The sequence below is a fragment of the Eschrichtius robustus genome, chromosome 12, assembly GCF_028021215.1.
Source record: "Eschrichtius robustus isolate mEscRob2 chromosome 12, mEscRob2.pri, whole genome shotgun sequence".
In the NCBI taxonomy this organism is placed as follows: domain Eukaryota; kingdom Metazoa; phylum Chordata; class Mammalia; order Artiodactyla; family Eschrichtiidae; genus Eschrichtius; species Eschrichtius robustus.
This window is the reverse complement of record NC_090835.1, coordinates 87,823,784-87,847,199: the sequence shown is the minus strand read 5'-3', so window position 1 is coordinate 87,847,199 and position 23,416 is coordinate 87,823,784. Positions and strand designations below refer to the sequence as shown.

General features: G+C 38.9%; 1 protein-coding gene and 1 non-coding gene across 2 annotated transcripts; one reads left to right on the top strand and one right to left on the bottom strand.

The window, feature by feature from the left end:
- Positions 1 to 4,959: 4,959 nt before the first annotated feature.
- SLC17A2 (solute carrier family 17 member 2) lies at positions 4,960 to 21,777 on the bottom strand. The gene is made up of 11 exons (XM_068557964.1): positions 21,750 to 21,777; positions 20,070 to 20,281; positions 17,993 to 18,226; positions 17,820 to 17,907; positions 9,801 to 9,887; positions 8,326 to 8,444; positions 8,042 to 8,203; positions 7,409 to 7,541; positions 7,176 to 7,323; positions 6,310 to 6,400; positions 4,960 to 5,102 (listed from the first exon to the last, which is right to left on the bottom strand). The coding sequence occupies exons 1-11, from the start codon at positions 21,775 to 21,777 to the stop codon at positions 4,968 to 4,970; spliced, it is 1,437 nt and encodes a 478-aa protein (XP_068414065.1). The 3' UTR covers positions 4,960 to 4,967.
- TRNAR-CCG (transfer RNA arginine (anticodon CCG)) lies at positions 21,555 to 21,628 on the top strand. The gene has a single exon. It is a non-coding gene; the product is annotated as a tRNA-Arg (tRNA).
- Positions 21,778 to 23,416: the final 1,639 nt, after the last annotated feature.

Here is a 23,416-nt window from a genome sequence, read left to right as displayed (position 1 = left end):
TTTTTCTTTTTCTTTTTTTTTTTTTTAATAAATTTATTTATGTATTTATTTTTGCTGTGTTGGGTCTTCGTTTCTGCGCGAGGGCCCTCCCCAGTTGCGGCGAGCGGGGGACACTCCTCATCGCGGTGCGCGGGCCTCTCACTATCGCGGCCTCTGTTGCTGCGGAGAACAGGCTCTAGACGCGCAGGCTCAGTAGCTGTGGCGCACGGGCCCAGCCGCTCCGCGGCATGTGGGATCCTCCCAGACCAGGGCCCGAACCCGTGTCCCCTGCACCGGCAGGCAGACCCCCAACCACTGCGCCACCAGGGAAGCCCCCTTTTTTCTTTTTTAATGGAAAGAGGGATAGTGTGAACATAGGCATATTTTCAGGCAATTTTAGGAAATAAGTTGGAACTTATGGAAGTCGGGGAAGACCTTGGGAAATGTGTTCATGTGCTTTCAGCACTGAGAAGTCCATGAAGAAAGCAAAGTAAAAGAAAAAAAAGATACAAGGAAAGAAACTCTTAAGACCACTAGCTGAAAAGCAAGTTATTCATAATGTTCGAGGCAACATAGGTTGAAAGTAATTTACACTTTATAACATTTTGGGGAAAGTATGGAATTCCAGGTTAAAGAGAGAATCCTGCACCACTGAGCCTAAATATAGCTCTCCTACAAAAGTTAGCTGGCTAACCAGACTTCCTTATTATATTAGACGCCAGAAAAGACTTGCAGGAAGTCAATACTGGCTAAGTTAATATTTTAATGTATTAAGGCTCCATAATAATAGTACGGCATATGAAAAAAGAAATTCTCCACTATTATGGGATTCAGAGGATTATCCAAGTACTGTTCCAAAATAATCTCCACTGAAATATTTTGAGAAGTGGGAGGGGTGTTTCACGAAAAGAAATGTCAGTGGCTAGGGCTAGGCTAAGGTAAGCGAGAGGTGTCCATGGTGCAAAACTAAGGAGATAACTCACTCTCACGTGCCAATCTCGTGCTTGCACGAAATGAGCCTGAGGAAGAGTGCCTCCCTGGGCACCTGGTTTGCCTCACCCTACTGACCCTTGAATTATATCCAAGTAACAGTGACAATTATGATGCTCGATAGAATGCAGTTCTTGTATGCAAAGTACTTAATGCAACACTAATACATTAACTGCAACAAGTTAGAGCAAAATTTCAGAGAACAGCAATGAAAACAAGGGACTGTACTTAGGTGAGATATTCGGATGTCTCAGTGAACCAGTTTCCTCATTGTATGTAAGGTAGGAGTCAACAATTGCTCTTTTACTCCACAGGTTATTAACTTAAGAAATAATGCATTTAGAAAACAATAAATTTGGGGTCACAACACAGTAAAATGTAATCTTCCCACACAAGAGGACTTAGAGTAGAAGTCTTCCTCTACGCTTTAAATTCTTTCATAATTAAATAAAAATAAATGAACTCAATATTCAAAACAAAATTTACAGGAAGTAAAACAAAGGGAAATAGGAAGTAAGAATGACAAAAGATAAAGCTAATGTATTAAAAAATAAAAGACAAGATCTCTTAGAAATAAATAAATCATAAGTGGTCTAATGAAAAAGCAGAAAGAAAGCACACATGAATCATGTCAGAGGTACAAAAGAAGCTCAAACCTCAGCTACAGAAAAAATGAATGTATTGTAAAAAGATAATTGATAAAACATAATTGATAATTATATTTTGCAAATATAATTTAAATTGTGTATAAAATGGATGATCTTCCAAGATACCTTAAGTTGTCAAAACTGATGGAAGAAAATATAGAACCCCTTAACAGGCTCATACCATGAAGTAAATTAAGAACCTTATCAAAGAACTTTCCTCAAAGTAGCTTTAAGCCTGCATAATTTTACAAACCAATGCTTTCAATGCTTCAGATAATAATAACAATGATAAAATTTCTGTTCTAGTTAATTTTTTCAGAGTACTGGGGAATAAGTTTCCCTTTCTTTTTTTGAAATCAGCATAAGCCCCATATCTAGATATGACATGCACGCATACAGAGCCAGTGTCATATAACAATACAGCAGCCAAAGTCCTAAATAAACTATCAGTGAATCAAATCCTCTGGCTTATCGAAAGGATACTCAAGGAAGAGTTTGCTCAACATTAAGAACTATATTAATATAACTCAATATTTAACAGTCAAAAGAGAAAAAGCAGATCATCTCATTGTTCAATAGATGTCAGTAAGCTATTCGAGAAAAGCGAATTAGCTCACATTAATGTTAGAAATGAATATTAGAAAAGAATTGTTAAATCAGAAACAACTCTTTAGGATGGGGGAGATGGGTTAGAGATGCTTCCTATCAACTCAGAATGCATCTATTCTGAAGCCATTAGGAAAAGTGGATGGTAACTTTTTCAAACCATCAAATGGAGAAAGATAACTGAAGCGTCTCTGACACACAGATGTTATTTGTCAGGAATCGATCATAGCAGGTGCTCAGAAAGCCTAGAAGTGCTGAGCCATTATTCTTACCTTTACCACCGATGACAACCAATGCTTCCAGGGACTGGGTTTCTTAGGAAGCCCAAGCTCATTCATTTTGCTGTTTGGGAACTTAGACTTTAATCCAAAAGCTGACAACACAGACTGTCCTGCTACCTTCCTCCCTGCTCTGATGCTGGAGGGTCGGGCAAAGGAAGAGGAGAGAGAGAGGATCAGGGAGCACGTGAAAGTAGAGACCACGCCTCCTTCCCAACTGCTCCATTTGTCAGACCTAAGCTAAAGAGAGAGGAGAAACTTTGAAGTGGATGAAACACTGAATTTAAGTAAATGTTTTACTTTTTATATACACAAAAACATACGAATCATAAATATACACTTTTCACAAAGTAAAAACACCCATGTGACTAGCACCTGAGTAATAGGTCATTACCAGCACCTCAGGAGCCTCCTTGAAGTGCCCCCTTCCACTCCTACTCAAGGGGAATTCCTAACTTGATTTTTTATTGGATAGATTAGTTTTGTCTGTTTTTTTTTTAAAACTATTTAAACTTCTTAAAGAAGTTTTTTTTTGTCTTCTTTCATTTAAAATTGTGTTTATGAGATCCATCCATGGTGTTGTGTATTGTGGTCTATTTATTCTCATTGCTGTATGAATACACCATCATTTTTTTTTTACTCATTCTTCTCTTGACAATTTGTTTGCTGTTGGGCTACTATAAGTAGTGCTCCTATGAACATTGTTGTACATCTTTTTCCAAATGTCTATGTACATTTCTAAGTGAAATGTCTAAGTCATTGGAATGTCTAAATTTAGCTTTAGGAGATATTGCCAAGAAGCTTTCCCCGAGTTCTGATTTATACTTACAGTCATAGGGTGTGAAAATTCCAGTTGCTCCACACCTTGCCAACGTTTGCTGTTTTCCATCTTCTGTTTTGTTCTTTCTGTTAAGCATGTAGTGGTATCTCACTGTGGTTTTGATGTTCATTTATCTAATGTCTAAGGAAGTTGAGCACCGATTTATATGTTTATAGCCACTTAGAATTTCTCTATTATGAAGTCTTTGTTCAAAATATTTGCCTATTGTGTTGTCTGCTTTTTTTTGCCTGTATTTAATTTGCCTATATTTAATTTAATTAATTTTACTACTCCTCTCTTTTTTTCTTCATTTTGTTTACTACAAACTCTCCTTCCTCTCTAAATTGTAAATACCCAGAAGACAGAGCCAGAGTGTTATCTCAGTATCACCCTCATAGCCTGTCAATCTGTTTTCTTTAAAGCACCTGCTCAAAAATACCTGTTGATTTGCATTAGGAGATTCTCTTTATCTGCTAAATTAGCCCAAGGCTTTAGTCCCTGTGGTTCTACTTGGCTTCTAAACATGCTAAGAATTTCTCCTCTGGAATAGTTGCAGCAAAACTGACAGCAGCTTTCTGTGTAGAGACAACCTAGAGGATGTGTTTTAAGGGTTAGGAGACAGAATTAATTCCTGTTGGGGTTGATGATGACTATCTGAGAATCTTGGGCAAATAAGGAAAATCTGAAGGTCAAATGATCTTTTTCAATCCTAAGAAGGAATTTCTCTGGTGTGTGATATTGTTCCATGATTTCTTCCATCTTGTTCTACCTTCAGTATTCTTCTCCTCCATTTAAGTCTTCATTTCATTTGAAAGTGCCTCTGTCATCTTCCTCTAATTTTCATTCTATGGACCAAACTACCTCAATGTCTCTTCTAGAACTGCCCACATTGCCTCCCTTCACATCCATTCTTTTTACATTGTAAGCTTTCCAATTCTATCTTCTCTCTCCCATGATTTTCAGTTAGCCTAATTTAATCTTCTCCTTGTCATTTCCTGGTTGTTAATCTCCTGGAAATTAGCTAGGATAAATAAATATCTATTTTGCCTGATGGAAATAATCCTAATGTAAATAATTTTTAAGTGGCCCATTTAATTTTAGCATGTGAATTTTAATAGAATGCAACCACATAAATAAACATCCATGTTTCTCAATGTATAAAAACAATAAAAATGTTTACGCTGTGGATTACAGCCTTAAAATTCTGTGCTGAGCTCTAGAACATACAACTCTGGTTCTAGTAGATCTTCTCTGTGTCTATAATCGCCCTCATGAAGGTACTTATCAGTGATTATTTTCACACAGCTTTTTATCTAGTTTCTTACAAAAAGGAAAGTTCAAAGGCAACAGGAATTGATGTTTCAAGTTTGTCTAGCAGTTTGTCAACCCTGGCTGCATGTTAGAAATCCTGAGGAGTGTCTAAAAATTAATGATATCTGGGCTCTATCCCAGACCAATTCATTCAGAATCCCCTGAGTAGAGCCCATTCATCTGTATATTTTAGAAACTCCCCAGGGAAATCTAACATGTAACTGAAATTGAGAACTGCTGAGCCTATGGCCAAGAATATGAAAAGAGAATGACGATAAGTAAAAAATGTTGAAAAAGTTAATGGTCAGTACTACATTTAAGTCTGCAACTACATCCTCAGAGACGGGTAAGAGTCCTCTCTTTGGCCCAGTGCTGGATTTCTGCTTGTCCAAATGTGAGGTAAAAAACCAGGCCAAACATGTTGACAGCAGCAGCAAGGAAAAAGACATTCCTCCATCCAGACACAGAATCCTGGAGAAAATTTAAAAAAATACACAGAATTATCAGCCTCACATTTCCTTCTCCACTAGTTCTAGAAATCCTCCATTTTGTATATTGCAACACTGATCACAAAGAATCTAGGGAACAATATGCAATAACCACTGAGCACCTTGAATTCTCAAAGAAGGTTTTATGAAACTGATGGAAACAAGAGGATGCTAAAATGAACACTGGGTTCTGGCTTGGGATGAACTTTTCTTTAAACCCAAATAAATTAACCTACACTAATGTTTTTCTAGAAATTTGGATCTCAACATTCTTGAAAATATCGTATTACTCATTTAAAATTATGCCTAAAACAACAGCTTTAAGATTTTCACTCTTGTGCTCTCTCTGATTTGTTTTGTTTTTGACTGTCGACATCAGTCACAACAACCCCCTGGACGGACATCTCAATATGATGTGAGTTACATTTGGTCTGACTGTATGATTTTCCTCATCCAGCCCTTGTAAGTCACAGTTCATTTCTGGCATTATAGTCAAAGTGGATTCCTAGCAATTTGGCCAAAAAGCAACCTGAAAATAGATCACCTAGAGATGTATTGAAAACAAAACAAATCTTTTTCTGTAAGTTGGCTCATGTCATCCTGCCACCCCAGCCTGGTTCTGCCTTTCCATCCTCCCTACCAGCCCACACTTGGTACTGAGCAAGCCTCATGGGCTATGCTCCCTGCTCTGTGTCACAGCCTTTCTCTTTCCACCCATGATTTAACCTCTCTTCAAGCTGGCTTTGGGACCCTTTGGGTTTCCATTTTGTTATTTTTTTTTAGAAATTGGAATTAATCTGAACAGACTGTTCATAACCTTCCCCTCTGCTCCTGTGTCTTCATCTCTTATCCTTGACATGTATCATTCACTCTGGTCATAACTAAGAGCTGTTTCATACTTTTGTTCCTCTAGGAAGTCATATGTGCTATTTTCTGTGCCTGAACTGATCATTTTCATTAATCTAATACCTATTCATTTTTAGAAATTCAGCTTTTACTTCTCTTTCCCTGGGAAATGTGAACTACCAGGCTCTGATTTAGAGTCCCCTACAAACAGAGTAATTGTGTTGGCATCCAGGCTTACTTTCCCCATCAGACCATACAATCCTTGAGAACAGAGGCCCTGTTGTGAATCCCCAGTGCCTAAAACAATACCTGCCACTTGCAGATGTTCAATAAACTGGCCCAACCTGACTGATAAGGAATCCGGTGGCAGTGGAAGAGATGATTCCTGCGATGAGCCCAAATCCCCTTGAGATTCCCATGAGGAAACTTGCATACCTGCGGGGAGATGATTGTATATAGAAAGCTGCCTATCACTTTTCAGCAACTCAACTTTAATGCAGTTCAGCTCTAATAGCAAAGTCATTTAGCCTAATTCAGTTTTTTCTGTTCACTTCAAGATAGTTAGGGCAATGTCTGTTTGCCAAACCTGAAATCACCTATCCACCGACTCAACAACTAGGAAACAATTCTGTCTCTCAGGAGCCCAGGTTCCCACCACAGCATCTCAGCATGGCAGGCAGTTTGTGCAGTGGATGAGACAACATACACTGGACGGACGGCCTGGGTCCAAATCCTGGCTCTGCCTTTGTGTGACCTCAGACATGTCACTTAAACTTCTTGTGCCTCAGTCATCTCCCTTATAAAGTGAGGATAACAATAGGACATGTAGTTATGCCGATCAGATGTGTTGATATATGAGAAGTCCTTTGAATAGGATCTGGCTCAGGGCAAGTGTATACATATGTGGTAGCTAATATCATCAACACTCTGGAAGCTTTTCCAAAACATGTGTGTGGGTCATTTCCCAGAACGCACAGTCCAATCTCTAGTGGAGAAGCTAAGGAAGTTTCATCTACTTGTTACTGGCCAAGATTGGGCACTGTTGTTCTAAAAACGCCTTAGGTCATGGCCACGTACTGACATTTCTAGTTATTTGCTATTACTCTGCCATCATTTTGTGCATGTCAACAACAAGAAGTAGTTGCAAGAAGACTGAGGCCTAAACCTCCGGAAGGGCCTGGGGGAGGGGAAAAAAAAGGTAAAATCTTACCTGGGAGCGACATCTAAGGTGTTGACGATGAATCCTGAATCACACAGGTTGCTGGTCCCAGGAATAAGTATCAGCAAAATAATAGTTGTTGTGTAACTGGAAGCCACAAAAGGCAGGGCAACAGCACACAGCGATGGAAGGAGGAGCCCTGGGCAATGGGGACACACCATCAGGAAACTTCTCTGACCACGTGTGGAAAAAGGGATTGGTTAACCGAGTCCCCCCATCCTTACCTAGGGATGAAAAGAGTTTTCGGACGGTGATTAATCTGAGAAGATTCCTGGACAGGAGGAAATCTGCCAACTGACCTCCTAGAATCGTACAACTTGAGGCAGCAATAAAAGGCAGGGAGGACAGAACCCCACTCTGAAGGAAGGAAATGTATACAGTGAGTAGTTACAGAGGTGCATATGGCACCAGAGTTTATCAGTTACACAGACCAACCATTAGCCCACCCTCCTGACACTTGGAGTTGCTTTAAGGAAATTAGCATCCTTTTCCACATGAGGAGAACACTTTCTCAGGTAAGAGAGCCAGCACTTGCGTTACACTGGTCTCCAGAGAAAAGCACTACTCATTTCTAAGAGAAATTGAAGCATCAGCTAGTATGGCAGCGTTGCATAGTGGTTAAGAACACAGATACCACAGCAGCTCTACCACTCAGTAATTGTGTAATTCAGGGCAAGTCATCTCCCCTCTGTGTCCCCATTTCTACACCTGTGCAATGGAAATCATTACAATGTCTCTCAATCATTGTGAGGGTTAAATGAGTGGTTATGTGTAAAGCCAGACTGTAGTAGGCAGCACAGAACTCTTTCTTCTTATTGCCATTATCATGTTCATAGAAGTACAGGAAGCATACTCACATCTCTGATGTTGACATGGAGCACAGAACTGATGTACGTTGGTAGGTAAGTTATGATTATGGTGCATAACCAGAAATGGCTGAAAAAACCCGTGAAAATGGCCCAAAGTGGTAGGCATCTGACCATAGCCTTTATGGGAACAGATCGTCTAGGAGAACTGGACTGAAAGGAAATATCTAATCAGTATGGGTATTGGAACAGGACAGAGGATGCCTCTCCTGGGAGCCCCACACCCTACCCTGGAGACCTCTGCATGGCCCACAGGTAGAAGGGCTGCACTGTACCTGTTGAGCCAGTGAAGACACGATGTGGTCCTTTTCCCTGACGCTTATGCATGGGTGATGCATGGGGTCATCATAAATCACCATGAACCACAGGAGACAGCAGACGCAGCCAATGCTACCTGGGAAGCTGGGATCCAATTAGTTTTCAGGTAGATTTGTGTGCTAGGGGAAGGGAGTTTCCTCTGAAGTAGCACACCTCACCCCAAAACACACATATCAATTCATGGTTGTTCCACCATCATGACTTAAAGTTTCCCACTTCTTCATCTCAACTCATCTACAAATCTCCTTTTGACTAAATGTAGAGTGCCATTTGTTAATGTCAGAGCCCTCTCGACAGAGCAGGAGCATGAACGTACCACTGTATAGCTGATTAGTTACTCTTCAGACTCCAGTGGATATATCGTGGTGTGTCATTAACAACAACTTCTTAATACACACATTACTGTTGTATTTTAGAAGATCTGAATAGTCAGGATTGAAGAGAAAAGTATTCATCCACATACAAAACAACCTGCCATAAAATGAGTGTGGCGAGGAAAATTTACCAACATATTTGCAAAAGACAGTGTTATTTGTATTCAAACAACACATCCATTATGGATTTCCAGAAAAATATTTCTTGACAGTACCTGATCAACATGTGTGGACAAAAATGACCTGGGATTAGCATCATTAATGAGAAAGCCGTCCTAGCTGGAACCATATTGAGAATAGAAACTTGTCTCATTGCTGAGATTTGTCACCTGAAGAGGTTCTGTGTTAAAAGACTCTGTGGACTAATGTTCTTTAAATTTCCTCTAATTACTGGATTTATCCATTCTTTTATTTATAAAGCTTTAAGTCAGGCACTATGATAGTACCAAAGTGATAAAAAAAAAAATGGAATGAATTTCTTGCCTCAGTCATTTCATAATCTAGTGGAGAGGGAGAAGGGGAAATAAATAATTACATGCCAACACAGCCTAGAAAAGAAATTATCAGTAAGCATCATAGAGGATGGAAAGACTTAATCTAATGGGATAAGTCTTGGTAGTCCCCATAGGGAGGTGTACATTTAATTTGAGCTTTGCAAGATTCACCTGGTAGAAAATAGGTTAAGGGCATCTTGGCAGAAATAATAATTATAATAAAGTATGAAGACATATTGAAAATATGCTTCACCAGCTCTGACATGTTAACCACACAGAGCAACTAGACCTGGTGTTTCAGACGTGGTGGCAGAGATTCTACAGAAGATGCCTGGGGTGGGTGTGTAAGGCTACACTCCTGATTTCTCAGAAGTCAGCACCATGCAGATGGTCATCTCTTAGACTAGACTAAGAAATCTACCAATCCTCAACATTCTTCGTCATCTTCCATTTAACAATGGACATTTTCTCTCAAATGGGAAGAATGTGGGCGATAGGTAATGTAAGCATAAAAACAAATGCCTGGGAAGTGGAGGTGTTAGGAGTTAAGAGAAAGTGACTCACCAAAGATGTAGAAGATAAAAGGCCAGCCCAATGCCTGTGAGATTAGTCCCCCCACACAGAGGATGATGAAGGACCCAAATGCTGCCCCTGAGGAGAAGAGGGATAAAAAAACACTGAGGAAAATAGCAAAGGTTGAGACTGAGTGACTTCCTTGGATGTTGTCCCAACAAAGAGGTGGCAGACTTAGAATTACTGGGTGATGAGAGTCTTTCTTCCAGCTCACAGAACTCCCCCAATAAGAGATCTTGAGAAGTCATGAGAAGTAATTAGAATTAATAAATAATAACAGTATGCCACCTGATACTTCAATGGCTCCTTAACTCCAATGTGACCAAATACAAATCCCTTTGTTTGTCATAGAAACTCTCTGCAAACACAGCCCACCAGTATTTCCTTATAATTACAGTTACATTCTGGCAGGGGCAATATGAGGTTGGCAACAGAAAAGGAAACTCTTACAAAAACTAGTAAGATAAAGTCCTTGACCTCAAGGGGATTTCAGCCCACTTGCAGAGAAAAACGTGAACAAAATTCACTATTATAAGTGTAATACAAGGTAGACCTTGGAGTCTGAACATATTTTTCAGAGACCCATAATAAGAAATGTATCTTTCATGGCAACACAATATATGCACAAATACACACACACACACACACACTTCAAACAAGAGTTTCATGAATCAATACTTAGTCTTACCGTGTGCAATTCACTCCAAAATTTTCCATTCTATTCTATTCACTTTCATTTTAAAAATACTGGTTTTGACCTACTTAATTGATTTTATGACCCCTTCAATGGGTCCCAATATGCAATTTGAATAAAAAGAATGTGGAATATAAATATGATAATAAAACTACAATTTTCTTTGAAAGTATACATGAGGAGAAAATTAAAACTGATGATAAGAGTCACAAATTGTTTACATGAGCTAATAGTAGGATGGATGGAATTTTGGTAAAAGAAGCTGGGAGCAAAAGACCTTCCAGGAAAATGAGCCAGTAGAAATAGAGCCAGAGAGAAGTTAAGTGCAGACTGTACATGCTACAATCTGAGCATTGCTTACAGAGGGATGTTGAGCGCAAAGGCAGGTTGGGACCAAATGGTCGAGCATCTTTATATCCATGCAATAAGGGGGTCAGTCTTCTTCTGTAATCATGAAGGCACACACTGAAGATTCCTAAGCAGATTAGCAAAAATGCCCTGTCTGTGCTTTAGGAAGATAACTTGGCTTTGATGAGAAGTTTGAAGGAAACAAAGCTAGAGGAGAGAGAAGACCAATTGAGCATTTGTAGATAGAGGAGATGGTGACAACTGCAATGGAAGGAGCCACACAGGATGGTGGCTTTGGAGTAAAAATCTGCAGGATGCAGCCATGCGTTGGACTGGGGAGTAAGAGGCTTGATGACCCTCAGTTCTGTTCTTCAAGTACACATTCTCAGTACTACAGGTTGGGGCAAATAACAGTGATGTAGTTATCAAGTCCTTATGATCACACGCTCTGGTGGGGGAGTGTAGCATGGTGATTGAGAGTGTGCACTCTGGGACCAAATTGTCGGGACTCAAATCTCAGTTATACCCCCAGCTAGTTATTTGTCTCTGGGCAATTTACTTAATCTCTGCATACTTTAATTCCCTCCTTTGTAAAATGAGAGTTAAGATGGGTTCAAAATGGTGGAGTAGAAGGACGTGCTCTAACTCTCTCTTGTGAGAACACCAGAATCACAACTAACTGCTGAACAGTCATCGACAGGAAGACACTGGAACTCACCAAAAAAGATACCCCACATCCAAAGACAAAGGAGAAGCCACAATAAGATGGTAGGAGGGGCGCAAGCACAATAAAATCAAATCCCATAACTGCTTGGTGGGTGACTCACAAACTGGAGAACACTTATACCACAGAAGTCCACCCACTGGAGTGAAAGTTGTGAGCGCCACGTCAGGCTTCCCAATCTGGGGGTCCGGCAATGGGAGGAGGAATTCCTAGAGAATCAGACTTTGAAGGCTAGTGGGATTTGATTGCAGGACTTCGACAGGACTGGAGGAAACAGAGACTCCACTCTTGGAGGGCACACACAAAGTAGTGTGTGCATCAGAACCCAGGGGAAGGAGCAGTGACCCCATAGGAGACTGAAGCAGACATACCTGCTAGTGTTGGAGGGTCTCCTGCAGAGGCGGGAGGTGGCTGTGTGTCACCATGAGTACAAGGACACTGGCAGCAGAAGTTCTGGGAAGTACTCCTTGGTGTGAGCCCTCCCAGAGTCTGCCATTAACCCCACCTAAGAGGCCCGGTAGGCTCCAGTGTTGGGTCACCTCAGGCCAAACAACCAACAGGGAGGGAACCCAGCCCCACCCATCAGAGGACAAGTGGATTAAAGTTTTACTAAGCTCTGCCCACCAAAGCAACAGCCAGCTCTACCCACCACGAGTCCCTCCCATCAGGAAACTTGCACAAGCCTCTTAGATAGCCTCATCCACCAGAGGGCAGACAGCAGAAGCAAGAAGAACTACAATCCTACAGCCTGTGGAACAAAAACCTCGTTCACAGAAAGATAGACAAGATGAAAAGGCAGAGGGCTATGTACCAGATGAAGGAACAAGATAAAACTCCAGAAACACAACAAAATGAAGTGGAGATAGGCACCCTTCCAGAAAAAGAATTCAGAATAATGATAGTGAAGATAATCCAGGACCTCGGAAAAAGAATGGAGGCAAAGATCGAGAAGATGCAAGAAATGTTTAACAAAGATCTAGAAGAAGTAAAGAACGAACAAACAGAGATGAACAACACAATAACTGAAATGAAAAATACACTAGAAGGAATCAATAGCAGAATAACTGAGGCAGAAGTACGGATAAGTGACCTGGAAGACAGAATGGTGGAATTCACTGCCGCAGAACAGAATAAAGAAGAAAGAATGAAATGAAGACAGCCTAAGAGACCTCTGGGACAACACTAAATGCAACAACATTCGCATTATAGGGGTTCCAGAAGGAGAAGAGAGAGAGAAAGGACCCGAGAAAATATTTGAAGAGATTATGGTCGAAAACTTCCCTAACATGGGAAAGGAAATAGCCACCCAAGTCCAGGAAGTGCAGAGAGTCCCATACAGGATAAACGCAAGGAGAAACATGCCGAGACACATAGTAATCAAATTGGCAAAAATTAAAGACAAAGAAAAATTATTGAAAGCAGCAAGGGAAAAATGACAAATAACATACAAGGGAACTCCCATAAGGTTAACAGCTGATTTCTCAGCAGAAACTTTACAAGCCAGAAGGGAGTGGCATGATATACTTAAAGTGATGAAAAGGAAGAATGTACAACCAAGACTACTCTACCTGGCAAGGATCTCATTCAGATTCTATGGAGAAATCAAAAGCTTTACAGACAAGCAAAAGCTAAGAGAATTCAGCACCACCAAACCAGCTCTACAACAAATGCTAAAGGAACTTCTCTAAGTGGGAAACACAAGATAAGAAAAGGACCTACGAAAACAAACCCAAAACAATTAAGAAAATGGTCATAGGAACATACATATCGATAATTATCTTAAACGTGAATGGATTAAATGCTCCACGCAAAAGACACAGGCTTGCTGAACGGATACAAAAACAAGACCCATATATAAATGTCTACAAGAGACCCACTTCAGACCTAGGGACACATTCAGACTGAAAGTGAGGGGATGGAAAAGGATATTCCATGCAAATGGAAATCAAAAGAAAGCTGGAGCAGCAATACTCATATCAGATAAAATAGACTTTAAAATAAAGGATGTTACAAGAGATGAGCAAGGACACTACATAATGATCAAGGGATCAATCCAAGAAGAAGATATAACAATTATAAATATATATGCACCCAACATAGGAGCACCTCAATACATAAGGCAACTGCTAACAGCTCTAAAAGAGGAAATTGACAGTAACACAATAATAGTGGGGGACTTTAACACCTCACTTACACCAATGGACAGATCATCCAGACAGAAAATTAATAAGGAAACACAAGCTTTAAATGACACAATAGACCAGATATATTTAATTGATATATATAGGACATTCCATCCAAAAAGAGCAGATTACACTCTCTTCTCAAGTGTGCACGGAACCTTCTCCAGGACAGATCACATCTTGGGTCACAAATCAAGCCTCAGTAAATTTAAGAAAATTGAAATCATATCAAGCCTCTTTTCTGACCACAACGCTATGAGATTAGAAATCAATTACAGGGAAAAAAAATGTAAAAAAAACAACCACATGGAGGCTAAACAATACATGACTAAATAACCAAGAGATCACTGAAGAAATCAAAGAGGAAATAAAAAAATACCTAGCGACAAATGACAATGAAAACACGATGATCCAAAACCTATGGGATGCAGCAAAAGCAGTTCTAAGAGAGAATTTTATAGCTTTACAAGCCTACCTCAAGAAACGAGAAAAATCTCAAATAAATAATCTAACCTTACACCTAAAGGAACTAGAAAAAGAAGAACAAACAAAACCCAAAGTTAGCAGAAAGAAAGAAATCATAAAGATCAGAGCGGAAATAAATGAAATAGAAACAAAGAAAACAACAGCAAAGATCAATAAAACTAAAAGCTGGTTCTTTGAGAAGATAAGCAAAATTGATAAGCCATTAGCCAGACTCATCAAGAAAAACAGGCAGAGGACTCAAATCAATAAAATTAGAAATGAAAAAGGAGAAGTTACAACAGACACCACAGAAATACAAAACATCCTAAGAGACTACTACAAGCAACTCTATGCCAATAAAATGGACAACCTGGAAGAAATGGACAAATTCTTAGAAAGGTATAACCTTCCAAGACTGAACCAGGAAGAAACAGAAAATATGAACAGACCAAACATAAGTAATGAAATTGAAACTGTGATTAAAAATCTTCCAACAAACAAAAGTCCAGGACCAGATGGCTTCACGGGTGAATTCTATCAAACATTTAGAGAAGAACTAACATGCATCCTTCTCAAACTCTTCCAAAAAATTTCGGAGGAAGGAGCACTCCCAAACTCATTCTATGAGGCCACCATCACCCTGATACCAAAACCAGACAAAGATACTACAAAAAAAGAAAATTACAGACCAATATCACTGATGAATATAGATGCAAAAATCCTCAACAAAATACTAGCAAAGAGAATCCAACAACACATTAAAAGGATCATACACCATGATCAAGTGGGATTTATCCCAGGGATGCAAGGATTCTTCAGTATATGTAAATCAATCAATGTGATACACCATATTAACAAATCGGAGAAGAAAAACCATATGATCCTCTCAATAGATGCAGAAAAAGCTTTTGACAAAATTCAACACCCACTTATGATAAAAACTCCCAGAAAGTGGGCATAGAGGGAGTCTACCTCAACATAATAAAGGCCATGTACGACAAACCCACAGCAAGCATCATTCTCAATGGTGAAAAACTGAAAGCATTTCCTCTAAGATCAGGAACAAGACAAGGATGTCCACTCTCGCCACTATTATTCAACATAGTTTTGGAAGTCCTAGCCACGGCAATCAGAGAAGAAAAAGAAATAAAAGGAATACAATTTGGAAAAGAAGAAGTAAAACTGACACTGTTTGCAGATGACATGATACTATACATAGAGAATCCTAAAGATGCCACCAGAGAACTACTAGAGCTAATCAATGAATTTGGTAAAGTTGCAGGATACAAAATTAATGCACAGAAATCTCTTGCATTCCTATACACTAATGATGAAAAGTCTGAAAGAGAAATTAAGGAAACACTCCCATTTACCACTGCAACAAAATGAATAAAATACCTAGGAATAAACCTACCTAGGGAGACAAAAGACCTGTATGCAGAAAACTATAAGACACTGATGAAAGAAATTAAAGATGATACCAACAGATGGAGAGATATTCCATGTTCTTGGATTGGAAGAATCAATACTGTGAAAATGACTATACTACCCAAAGCAATCTACAGGTTCAATGCAATCCTTATCAAATTACCAATGGCATTTTTTGAACTTGAACAAAAAATCTTAAAATTTGTATGGAAACACAAAAGACCCCAAATAGCCAAAGCAGTCTTGAGGGAAAAAAATGGAGTTGGAGGAATCAGACTCCCTGACTTCAGACTATACTACAAAGCTACAGTAATCAAGACAATATGGTACTGGCACAAACACAGAAATATAGATTAATGGAACAGGATAGAAAGCCCAGAGATAAACCCACGCACCTATGGTCAACTAATCTATGACAAAGGAGGCAAGGATATACAATGGAGAAAAAACAGTCTCTTCAATAAGTGGTGCTGGGAAAACTGGACAGCTACATGTAAAAGAATGAAATTAGAACACTCCCCAACACCATACATAAAAATAAACTCAAAATGGATTAGAGACCTAAATGTAAGACCGGACACTATAAAACTCTTAGAGGAAAACATAGGAAGAACACTCTTTGACATCAATCACAGCAAGATCTTTTTTGATTCACCTCCTAGAGTAATGGAAATAAAAACAAAAATAAACTAGTGGGACCTAATGAAACTTAAAAGCTTTGGCAAAGCCAAGGAAACTACAATCAAGACGAAAAGACAACCCTCAGAAAGGGAAAAAATATTTGCAAATGAATCAATGGACAAAGGATTAATCTCCAAAATATATAAACAGCTCATGCAGCTCAATATTAAAAAAGCAAACACCCCAATCAGAAAATGGGCAGAAGACCTAAATAGAGATTTCTCCAAAGAGGACATACAGATGGCCAAGAAGCACATGAAAATCTGCTCAACATCACTAATTATTAGAGAAATGCAAATCAAAACTACAATGAGGTATCACCTCACACCAGTTAGAAAGGGCATCATCAGAAAATCTACAAACAACAAATGCTGGAGAGGGTGTGGAGAAAAGGGAACCCTCTTGCACTGTTGGTGGGAATGTAAATTGATACAGCCAATATGGAGAACAGTATGGAGGTTCCTTAAAAAACTAAACATAGAACTACCATACGACCCAGCAATCCCACTACTGGGCATATACCCTGAGAAAACAATAATTCAAAAAGACACATGCACCCCAACGTTCACTGTTGCACTATTTACAATAGCCAGGTCATGCAAGCAAGCTAAATGCCCATAGACAGACAAATGGATAAAGATGTGGTACATACATACAATGGAATATTACTCAGCCAAAAAAGGAACGCAATTGAGTCATTTGTAGAGACGTGGATGAATCTAGAGACTGTCATACAGAGTGAAGTAAGTCAGAAAGAGAAAAACAAATATTGTATAATAACGCATATATGTGGAACCTAGAAAAATGGTACAGATGAACCGGTTTGCTGGGCAGAAATAGAGACACAGATGTAGAGAACAAACGTATGGACACCAAGGGGGGAAAGCAGTGGGAGGTGGGGGTGGTGGTGTGATGAATTGGGAGATTGGGATTGACATGTATACACTGATGCGTATAAAATGGATGACTAACAAGAACCTGCTGTATAAAAAAATAAATTAAATAAAATTCAAAAGAAAAGCAAATGAAAGTTAAAAATTATCTTCAAAGGGATGTTGTGAATATTAGCTCAGAAGAGTAAAGAACTCAGAATAATGTGGGCTCTTGAAACTCTACTTTCCAGACTGATTTATCTCCTTACCACTGACAGTCTTAATTTTCATTTGCATATCTTTGCTAAAATGGTGTTTATACAGTTTACTTGGGTTTTTTTTTTTCTATTTTTGCAAATTCTTAAAGTTCTAAACTTTTCCCTACAATGCTTTTCTGACTACCCTCACAATGCTCACAATGGTCTTTTCTGCTTCTGAGTCTTGGTGGCTTTACAGCACAGATGTATCTGTCTTATTTGTTATGTGACTGTCTTACATTGTTGAATATTTTTACAGCACTTTTCTCCCTGTCCCCCAAACCATCCTATGCATAGAAGGAAAGATGCCATAGGGTGAAACAGATTACAAAGTTGTGATCTGTATGTATATCCTTACCTGATCCCGCAATGCTGGTGAGCTTGCTTCGTTCAAGTGGGGGAGCCCATTTTGCCCAAATTGTAAACTGACCTGTCCATGCCATTCCCTGAAATGAAAATCATTAAGACTCTTGATCTCTAGTAGAATTCAGGAATCCATATCCCACACAGAATGAGAAAGTAACCAGCTACCTGGGCCATGCCCTGGACTGTCCGAATCACAATAACCAGAATCACTCCAAAGTCAGCAGCCAGTGGTGTAAAGAGGGTGAGAAGGGAGGAGATCAGCAAACCAGCACCAAGCATCTGCTTTGCTCCAAATATCCCTGCTAAATAGCCACTTGGGATCAGAGTCAGTATTATCCCATAGCTGATGGAGCTAAAGATGATACCCTGAGTCTCTGGGCTCCATTCATATACAGAGGCCTGGGGGGAAAAAAAGGAAAATTCTTTGCTAAGAATTTCTTTTATAAAAATTCTAATTTATAGCCAGAGCTGCTTGGGGTTTTGACCCTCCTATAAAATATCAATTTTGGCTTTCCTCCATTTTTTACCAAACAAATATTCCACCTTTTCCAAACAACCAATTATATCTCTAATTTGCTCCTCTCAGAGGGAGAAAAAAATAGAGAAATGAAGAAGAAAAGGAAAAAAAATAGAGAAATGAAGAAGAAAAGAGATAAAGAAATGATTACATAGGTAGTTGATAGGAAGATGTAAATGAAATATAGTGAAAGAGCTTCTTTTAACTATTTTGGTTCTAGTAAATAATTCAGGTGACATGCTGACTCTCATTTCAAAAAATAAGGAAAACACATCTTTACTTTACTTTACTGAATGCTTATCAAAATTAGTCCCTAAAATCAAGTTTAGGAATCATGGTCTGCCCTAGCAGAGGTGACTTCCTAAAACACATATTACACATTAATAAGATCACATTTTCTTCTGATGTAACCCAATAAATAATTTTGGTAGACCACTAGATACATGGCATCATGGTATAAATTGAAGTAAAGAGCCTAAAAATGTAAAATATGAAATATTTTGTCCACTTAAAATAACTATAAATAATACAAGATATATGACTCATGTCAGAATTCAAGTTTGAGGATGAACAGCAGTAAAATAGGGACTTTGAGAAGACGGGAGAACAATTTGGGAAGGTCCCAGGAAGGGAGAAGTACTTGAACCATTCTTTGAAGAATGCCTATGATTTGTATAAAGAGAAATAGGAAAACTCATTCTTATTGAAGAAAAACAGCAAAAGTGGACTTGCAGTATTTGGAATGATACCCAATGAAACTAACTGGAACTCTGACTTGCTCAAAGACTCTCCCTGGGCCATGGATAGCAGATATGAGTGTGCTGAGAAGTGCGCTCAGGTTCTGGAGAAGTACAGCATCTCAAGAGAGGAGTTCGCGACTTGAAGGTATCCTGGATTCTTGAGCACAGGTGTGTGAATGTGTAGAATGAATGATGGAAGAAAGACTGGAGACAGAGAGGTCATTATAAATAAGCTGGCTTCAAGGTAACAAAATCATAAAATACGAGGATGACTTTAGAAATGTGAAATAAATGTTAGTTTAAAGAAAAAATTTAAATGGGTTATAATCATGATCCTTATACAAATAAAAAATGAACATGTAATAAAGATTTTATTTAACTCATTGATTAATGGGGGAATTGGTAAGATGTTACAACTGGCCCAAAGGAGAATTCAAAGACCCACACGTTTATGAGCGGGAAGTAATGCTGAAATAGATTTTAAATATATAGCAAAACTGGCTTATTCAACTGAGGGGCAAGTGGAGGAGAGTAGCAATTGATTTTTCACAGAACAAGATTCATTTGCAGAGCTATGGGCAAGAAGCATTTGCATTACTATTTATTATATAGAACTTACTGAGTTGTAAAATGGCTCAAAGACTATGAAAAGTACAGAGACCTGCTTAGAATCAGGCAGAAGGATGTGCTTAGATACATCCTAGTGCCTAGTTTTTCATTGAAGATACCCAGTAATCTATTCCTTTCTAGAAGTGTTCACAAGTTTTTCCTATAGTCCCCACCCCCAACCTTGTAATCATAATAATCTCAGTGAGACCATTTTAATCACAGAGGTAAGCACTATCTCAAAGAAAAATAATTCCAGTCCTTTTTAGTTTGGCACTGAAAATTCATGCTTCTATATGCCACAGAATCAAGATACAAGTCTTCCTTTCAAACTGGGTTTTCCCTCTCAACAAAGAGCCTTGGTCTCCATTATACTTACTCCTGAATTAAATTCCTTGGTGGATCTGTTGGAGCGATTGAGGGTGAATGCAAGAGGTCTTTCTGTGGAGGCATTGAATAAACCAGGCTGCTGAGTGCTATTCACCATGGCAATGATTGCAATGCTCAGACTCACACGCTGGGTTATCACGGTAAAGTTTGAGAAGTGCATGATGAGAGCCAGTCCATAGCGTAATGAACAGAATTCGGGAACTAGAGAATAACACAGATGTCTGCAGTGAGTATCCTGACTGAGATCACCTTCTTTCCATTTCGCCCACTGCTAAGTCTGAGAAAACTACAGATGATTTCACGCAGTCCCACCATCTTTTTTCACCGAGATAATCATGACTACATCCCTTCTTTGTCATATTCTTTAGTTGGCTTCAAGACAATAAATCGGGGATCTTACCATCAAGTAAAACAAATATGGCCTTTTTTCAGAGGTGTGGGAAGCAGATGAAAATATAAGAAAAATTAAATGAAGGCATTTATGTCACATTGTTCCAAAATAAAGTGAATGAGGAAGATGGGGAAGAGCCAGTCACAGAACCTGAGTCTCCTAGTCTCAAGTCTGTGGTCCCATCTGTTTTGCATATTCATCTACCATAAAGCTTGAAAGTTTATACTTAGAGAGCTGCCTTTGAATTAAGCTAACATCCAAGGGTTCTCTTTTAAAATACCTGATATATAGTGTATAAATGAGCACAACCACTAACTCCTTAGTGTAATGTTCCCTTGGATGTATTTTTGTTGTATGTCACTAGGCTCTGCCTTCACATATATTCAGCTTAAAAAAAACTAATATGGGGAACCATTTTTACTGTTTGTAGGTGATATGGTACTGGAGGAACTGTCATTCTGTTACAAGAGCAACACGTTCTTTTAGGTCCCCGTGAAGTGGAACAATGGGCCTACATTGAAAGGGTTCCCATGTGAATGATGGATTAATTTTTTTTGCACATTTGGAGAACTGGGACTAAAGAGAAACAAAGAGAGAACCTGTGAAGAGACAGATAAACATATAAAAATATATATATAATGGGAGAAATAATTTTTAATGGCCAAATAGGCTCAGGGATGAGATTTGGTTGCCTGCAAAAGAATTATTTCCCTATTACTGGAGGTTTCCAAAGCTCATGGGAAATAACCAGCTACATAGCAAAGATATTGTAGCAGGAACTCACATATGGGTTAGGGGTTTGTTTAAGATGACTTTTTCTGGACTCATTCCATCCCTTATGTCCTGGGATTCAGTGATCATTTGACGTAATTTCTCATAGATAACTCATTGGGGCTCCCTAAGGGAAAAGTAGCAGGTAACAGGATGAGGGGCTGGATCTGGTCCAGTGTTATACTGGGAGAATCTCCACAACAGGGAGGCTTGATAAAAAACAAAGGAGAAGGAATGGAGAACGAGGATGTGGAAATAAAGCTTCCACTCTTCCATAAGGTAGCCTGCAAATACAAGATGTGACTTGGGACTTCCCTGGTGGTCCAGTGGTTAAGACTCCATGCTCCCGATGCAGGGGGGCCCGGGTTCGATCCCTGGTCAGGGAACTAGAGCCCGCATGCTGCAACTAAAGGTCCTGCGTGCTGCAACTAAGACCTGGTGCAGCCAAATAAATAAATTAATATTAAAGCAAAAGAGAGAGAGAGAGAGAGAGAGATGTGACTTTACTTTTCCTGGTGGAAGGCTTCTCATCCATCTGGCTCCTCTGGGAAATTGTACTACACTTTGTGGTGGAGATTCCCTCTGTCCTGAATCTCTTTTACCACGACGGGCTTTTATCTATGGGGAAGAACAACAATCCAAAACAAGACACACAAATAATTTTCTCGTGTTAATGTTGCATTCTCTCAGCATCAATGAAAGTTTTGACCCAACACAGGTATATGATTTACATTTTGCAGTATGCTTCCTTATTGCTATGCTTACGGAGGACTCGATTTTTATAAGAAATCTGGCTAAGTCCCAGCTAAGTGACGTAGAGCTAGTCATTTAAATGCTCTAATTGGCCATTTCCTTGTCTGTTCAATAAAAATAAATCTCCTTTCTGAGTGGTGCTGCAAGAACTGAATGAGAAAATTGCAAACCACAGAGAACCATGCAAAGGTAAGGCATATCATGGCTTGAAGCAAGGTTAGAAGACAGGAAAATTAAATTAAGCTCAAGAGCTGGGGAGGAAAGTTCCAGAGCAGCCCTTTCTTTCATTTTGACCATGTTTCTGTACATCTTTCTGCACAACCAGAACAATGTCCCATGGTTCCTTCTTTGAACATGAAGAATGACATTGCATAACACATTTATATAATACTAGTAGTATTTAATGGTTTAAAATGTTTATTCTTGTCTTTGCTAACAAATTTGGACACTTTACTGGGCTGAAAAGTTCTTCAAATCACCTGAATGAGGGCTTTCTACTATAATTATGAATAAATCCAGCTACTTGACAGGTAAAGAGAATTCATGACCTTGAAATGGACACATCTAATTTGATATCTGTACCCCAATATTTGGGGATTCATACATTTTTTTCTTTTAGGTACAATCTTCATGCTAAGAATATCATCAGTTTTGCAGTCATTCCTAAACTGAAGCATCCATGGCCTCACAAACACATGTATCATGCTTATATTTCATTATTCAAAGCTTTGCATTCTTTCTGCACATAAATTTAACAAGACTTATCTGCACACTTAAGAATGTTTATGATCTATGACCTTAGGATGGAGGATCATAATGGAAGAGACAGGTGAAGAATTTTGTTCAAAAATATTCTTTGCAGTATTATTACAACATAATATCGGAGACAAATTAACCTAACCGTAAGGGTTTGGTGAGTCAGTTTTAATAGATTCTTATAGTGGACTTTATTAAAATAATGTTTTCGAAGATATGGAATAATATTAAGGAAATGCCTGTACTCTAGTATACAAACAAGCACTATGCTTGTGTTAATACACGCACATCCAAGAAGAGAGAAATGGATTCACACAAGTGCCAGCAATGGCTATTTCTGGGTTACAGAACACACTGTGGTCACGTAATTCTTTATGATTTTTCATATTTATCTAGTGATTTTTTTAAACAATTAGTAGTTATTTTATACCCAGTGTCTTTGAAGGAACAATAATTAGGCTTCATAAAGCCAGTCAGGATAGTTTTCTGCTTGTCAAATGGCTCTAGAATTCTGAGAACAAGATCACCCCATCTGAGTTTTGAAATTTTCTTTTTTTGTTACAGTGGACCCAAATAGATGCCCAGTTGCCAACAAGAGAATGTCAGCACAAGGAAACATGTTGGCTTTTGCTGTGCTTTTTTTAAACATCTTTACTGGAGTATAA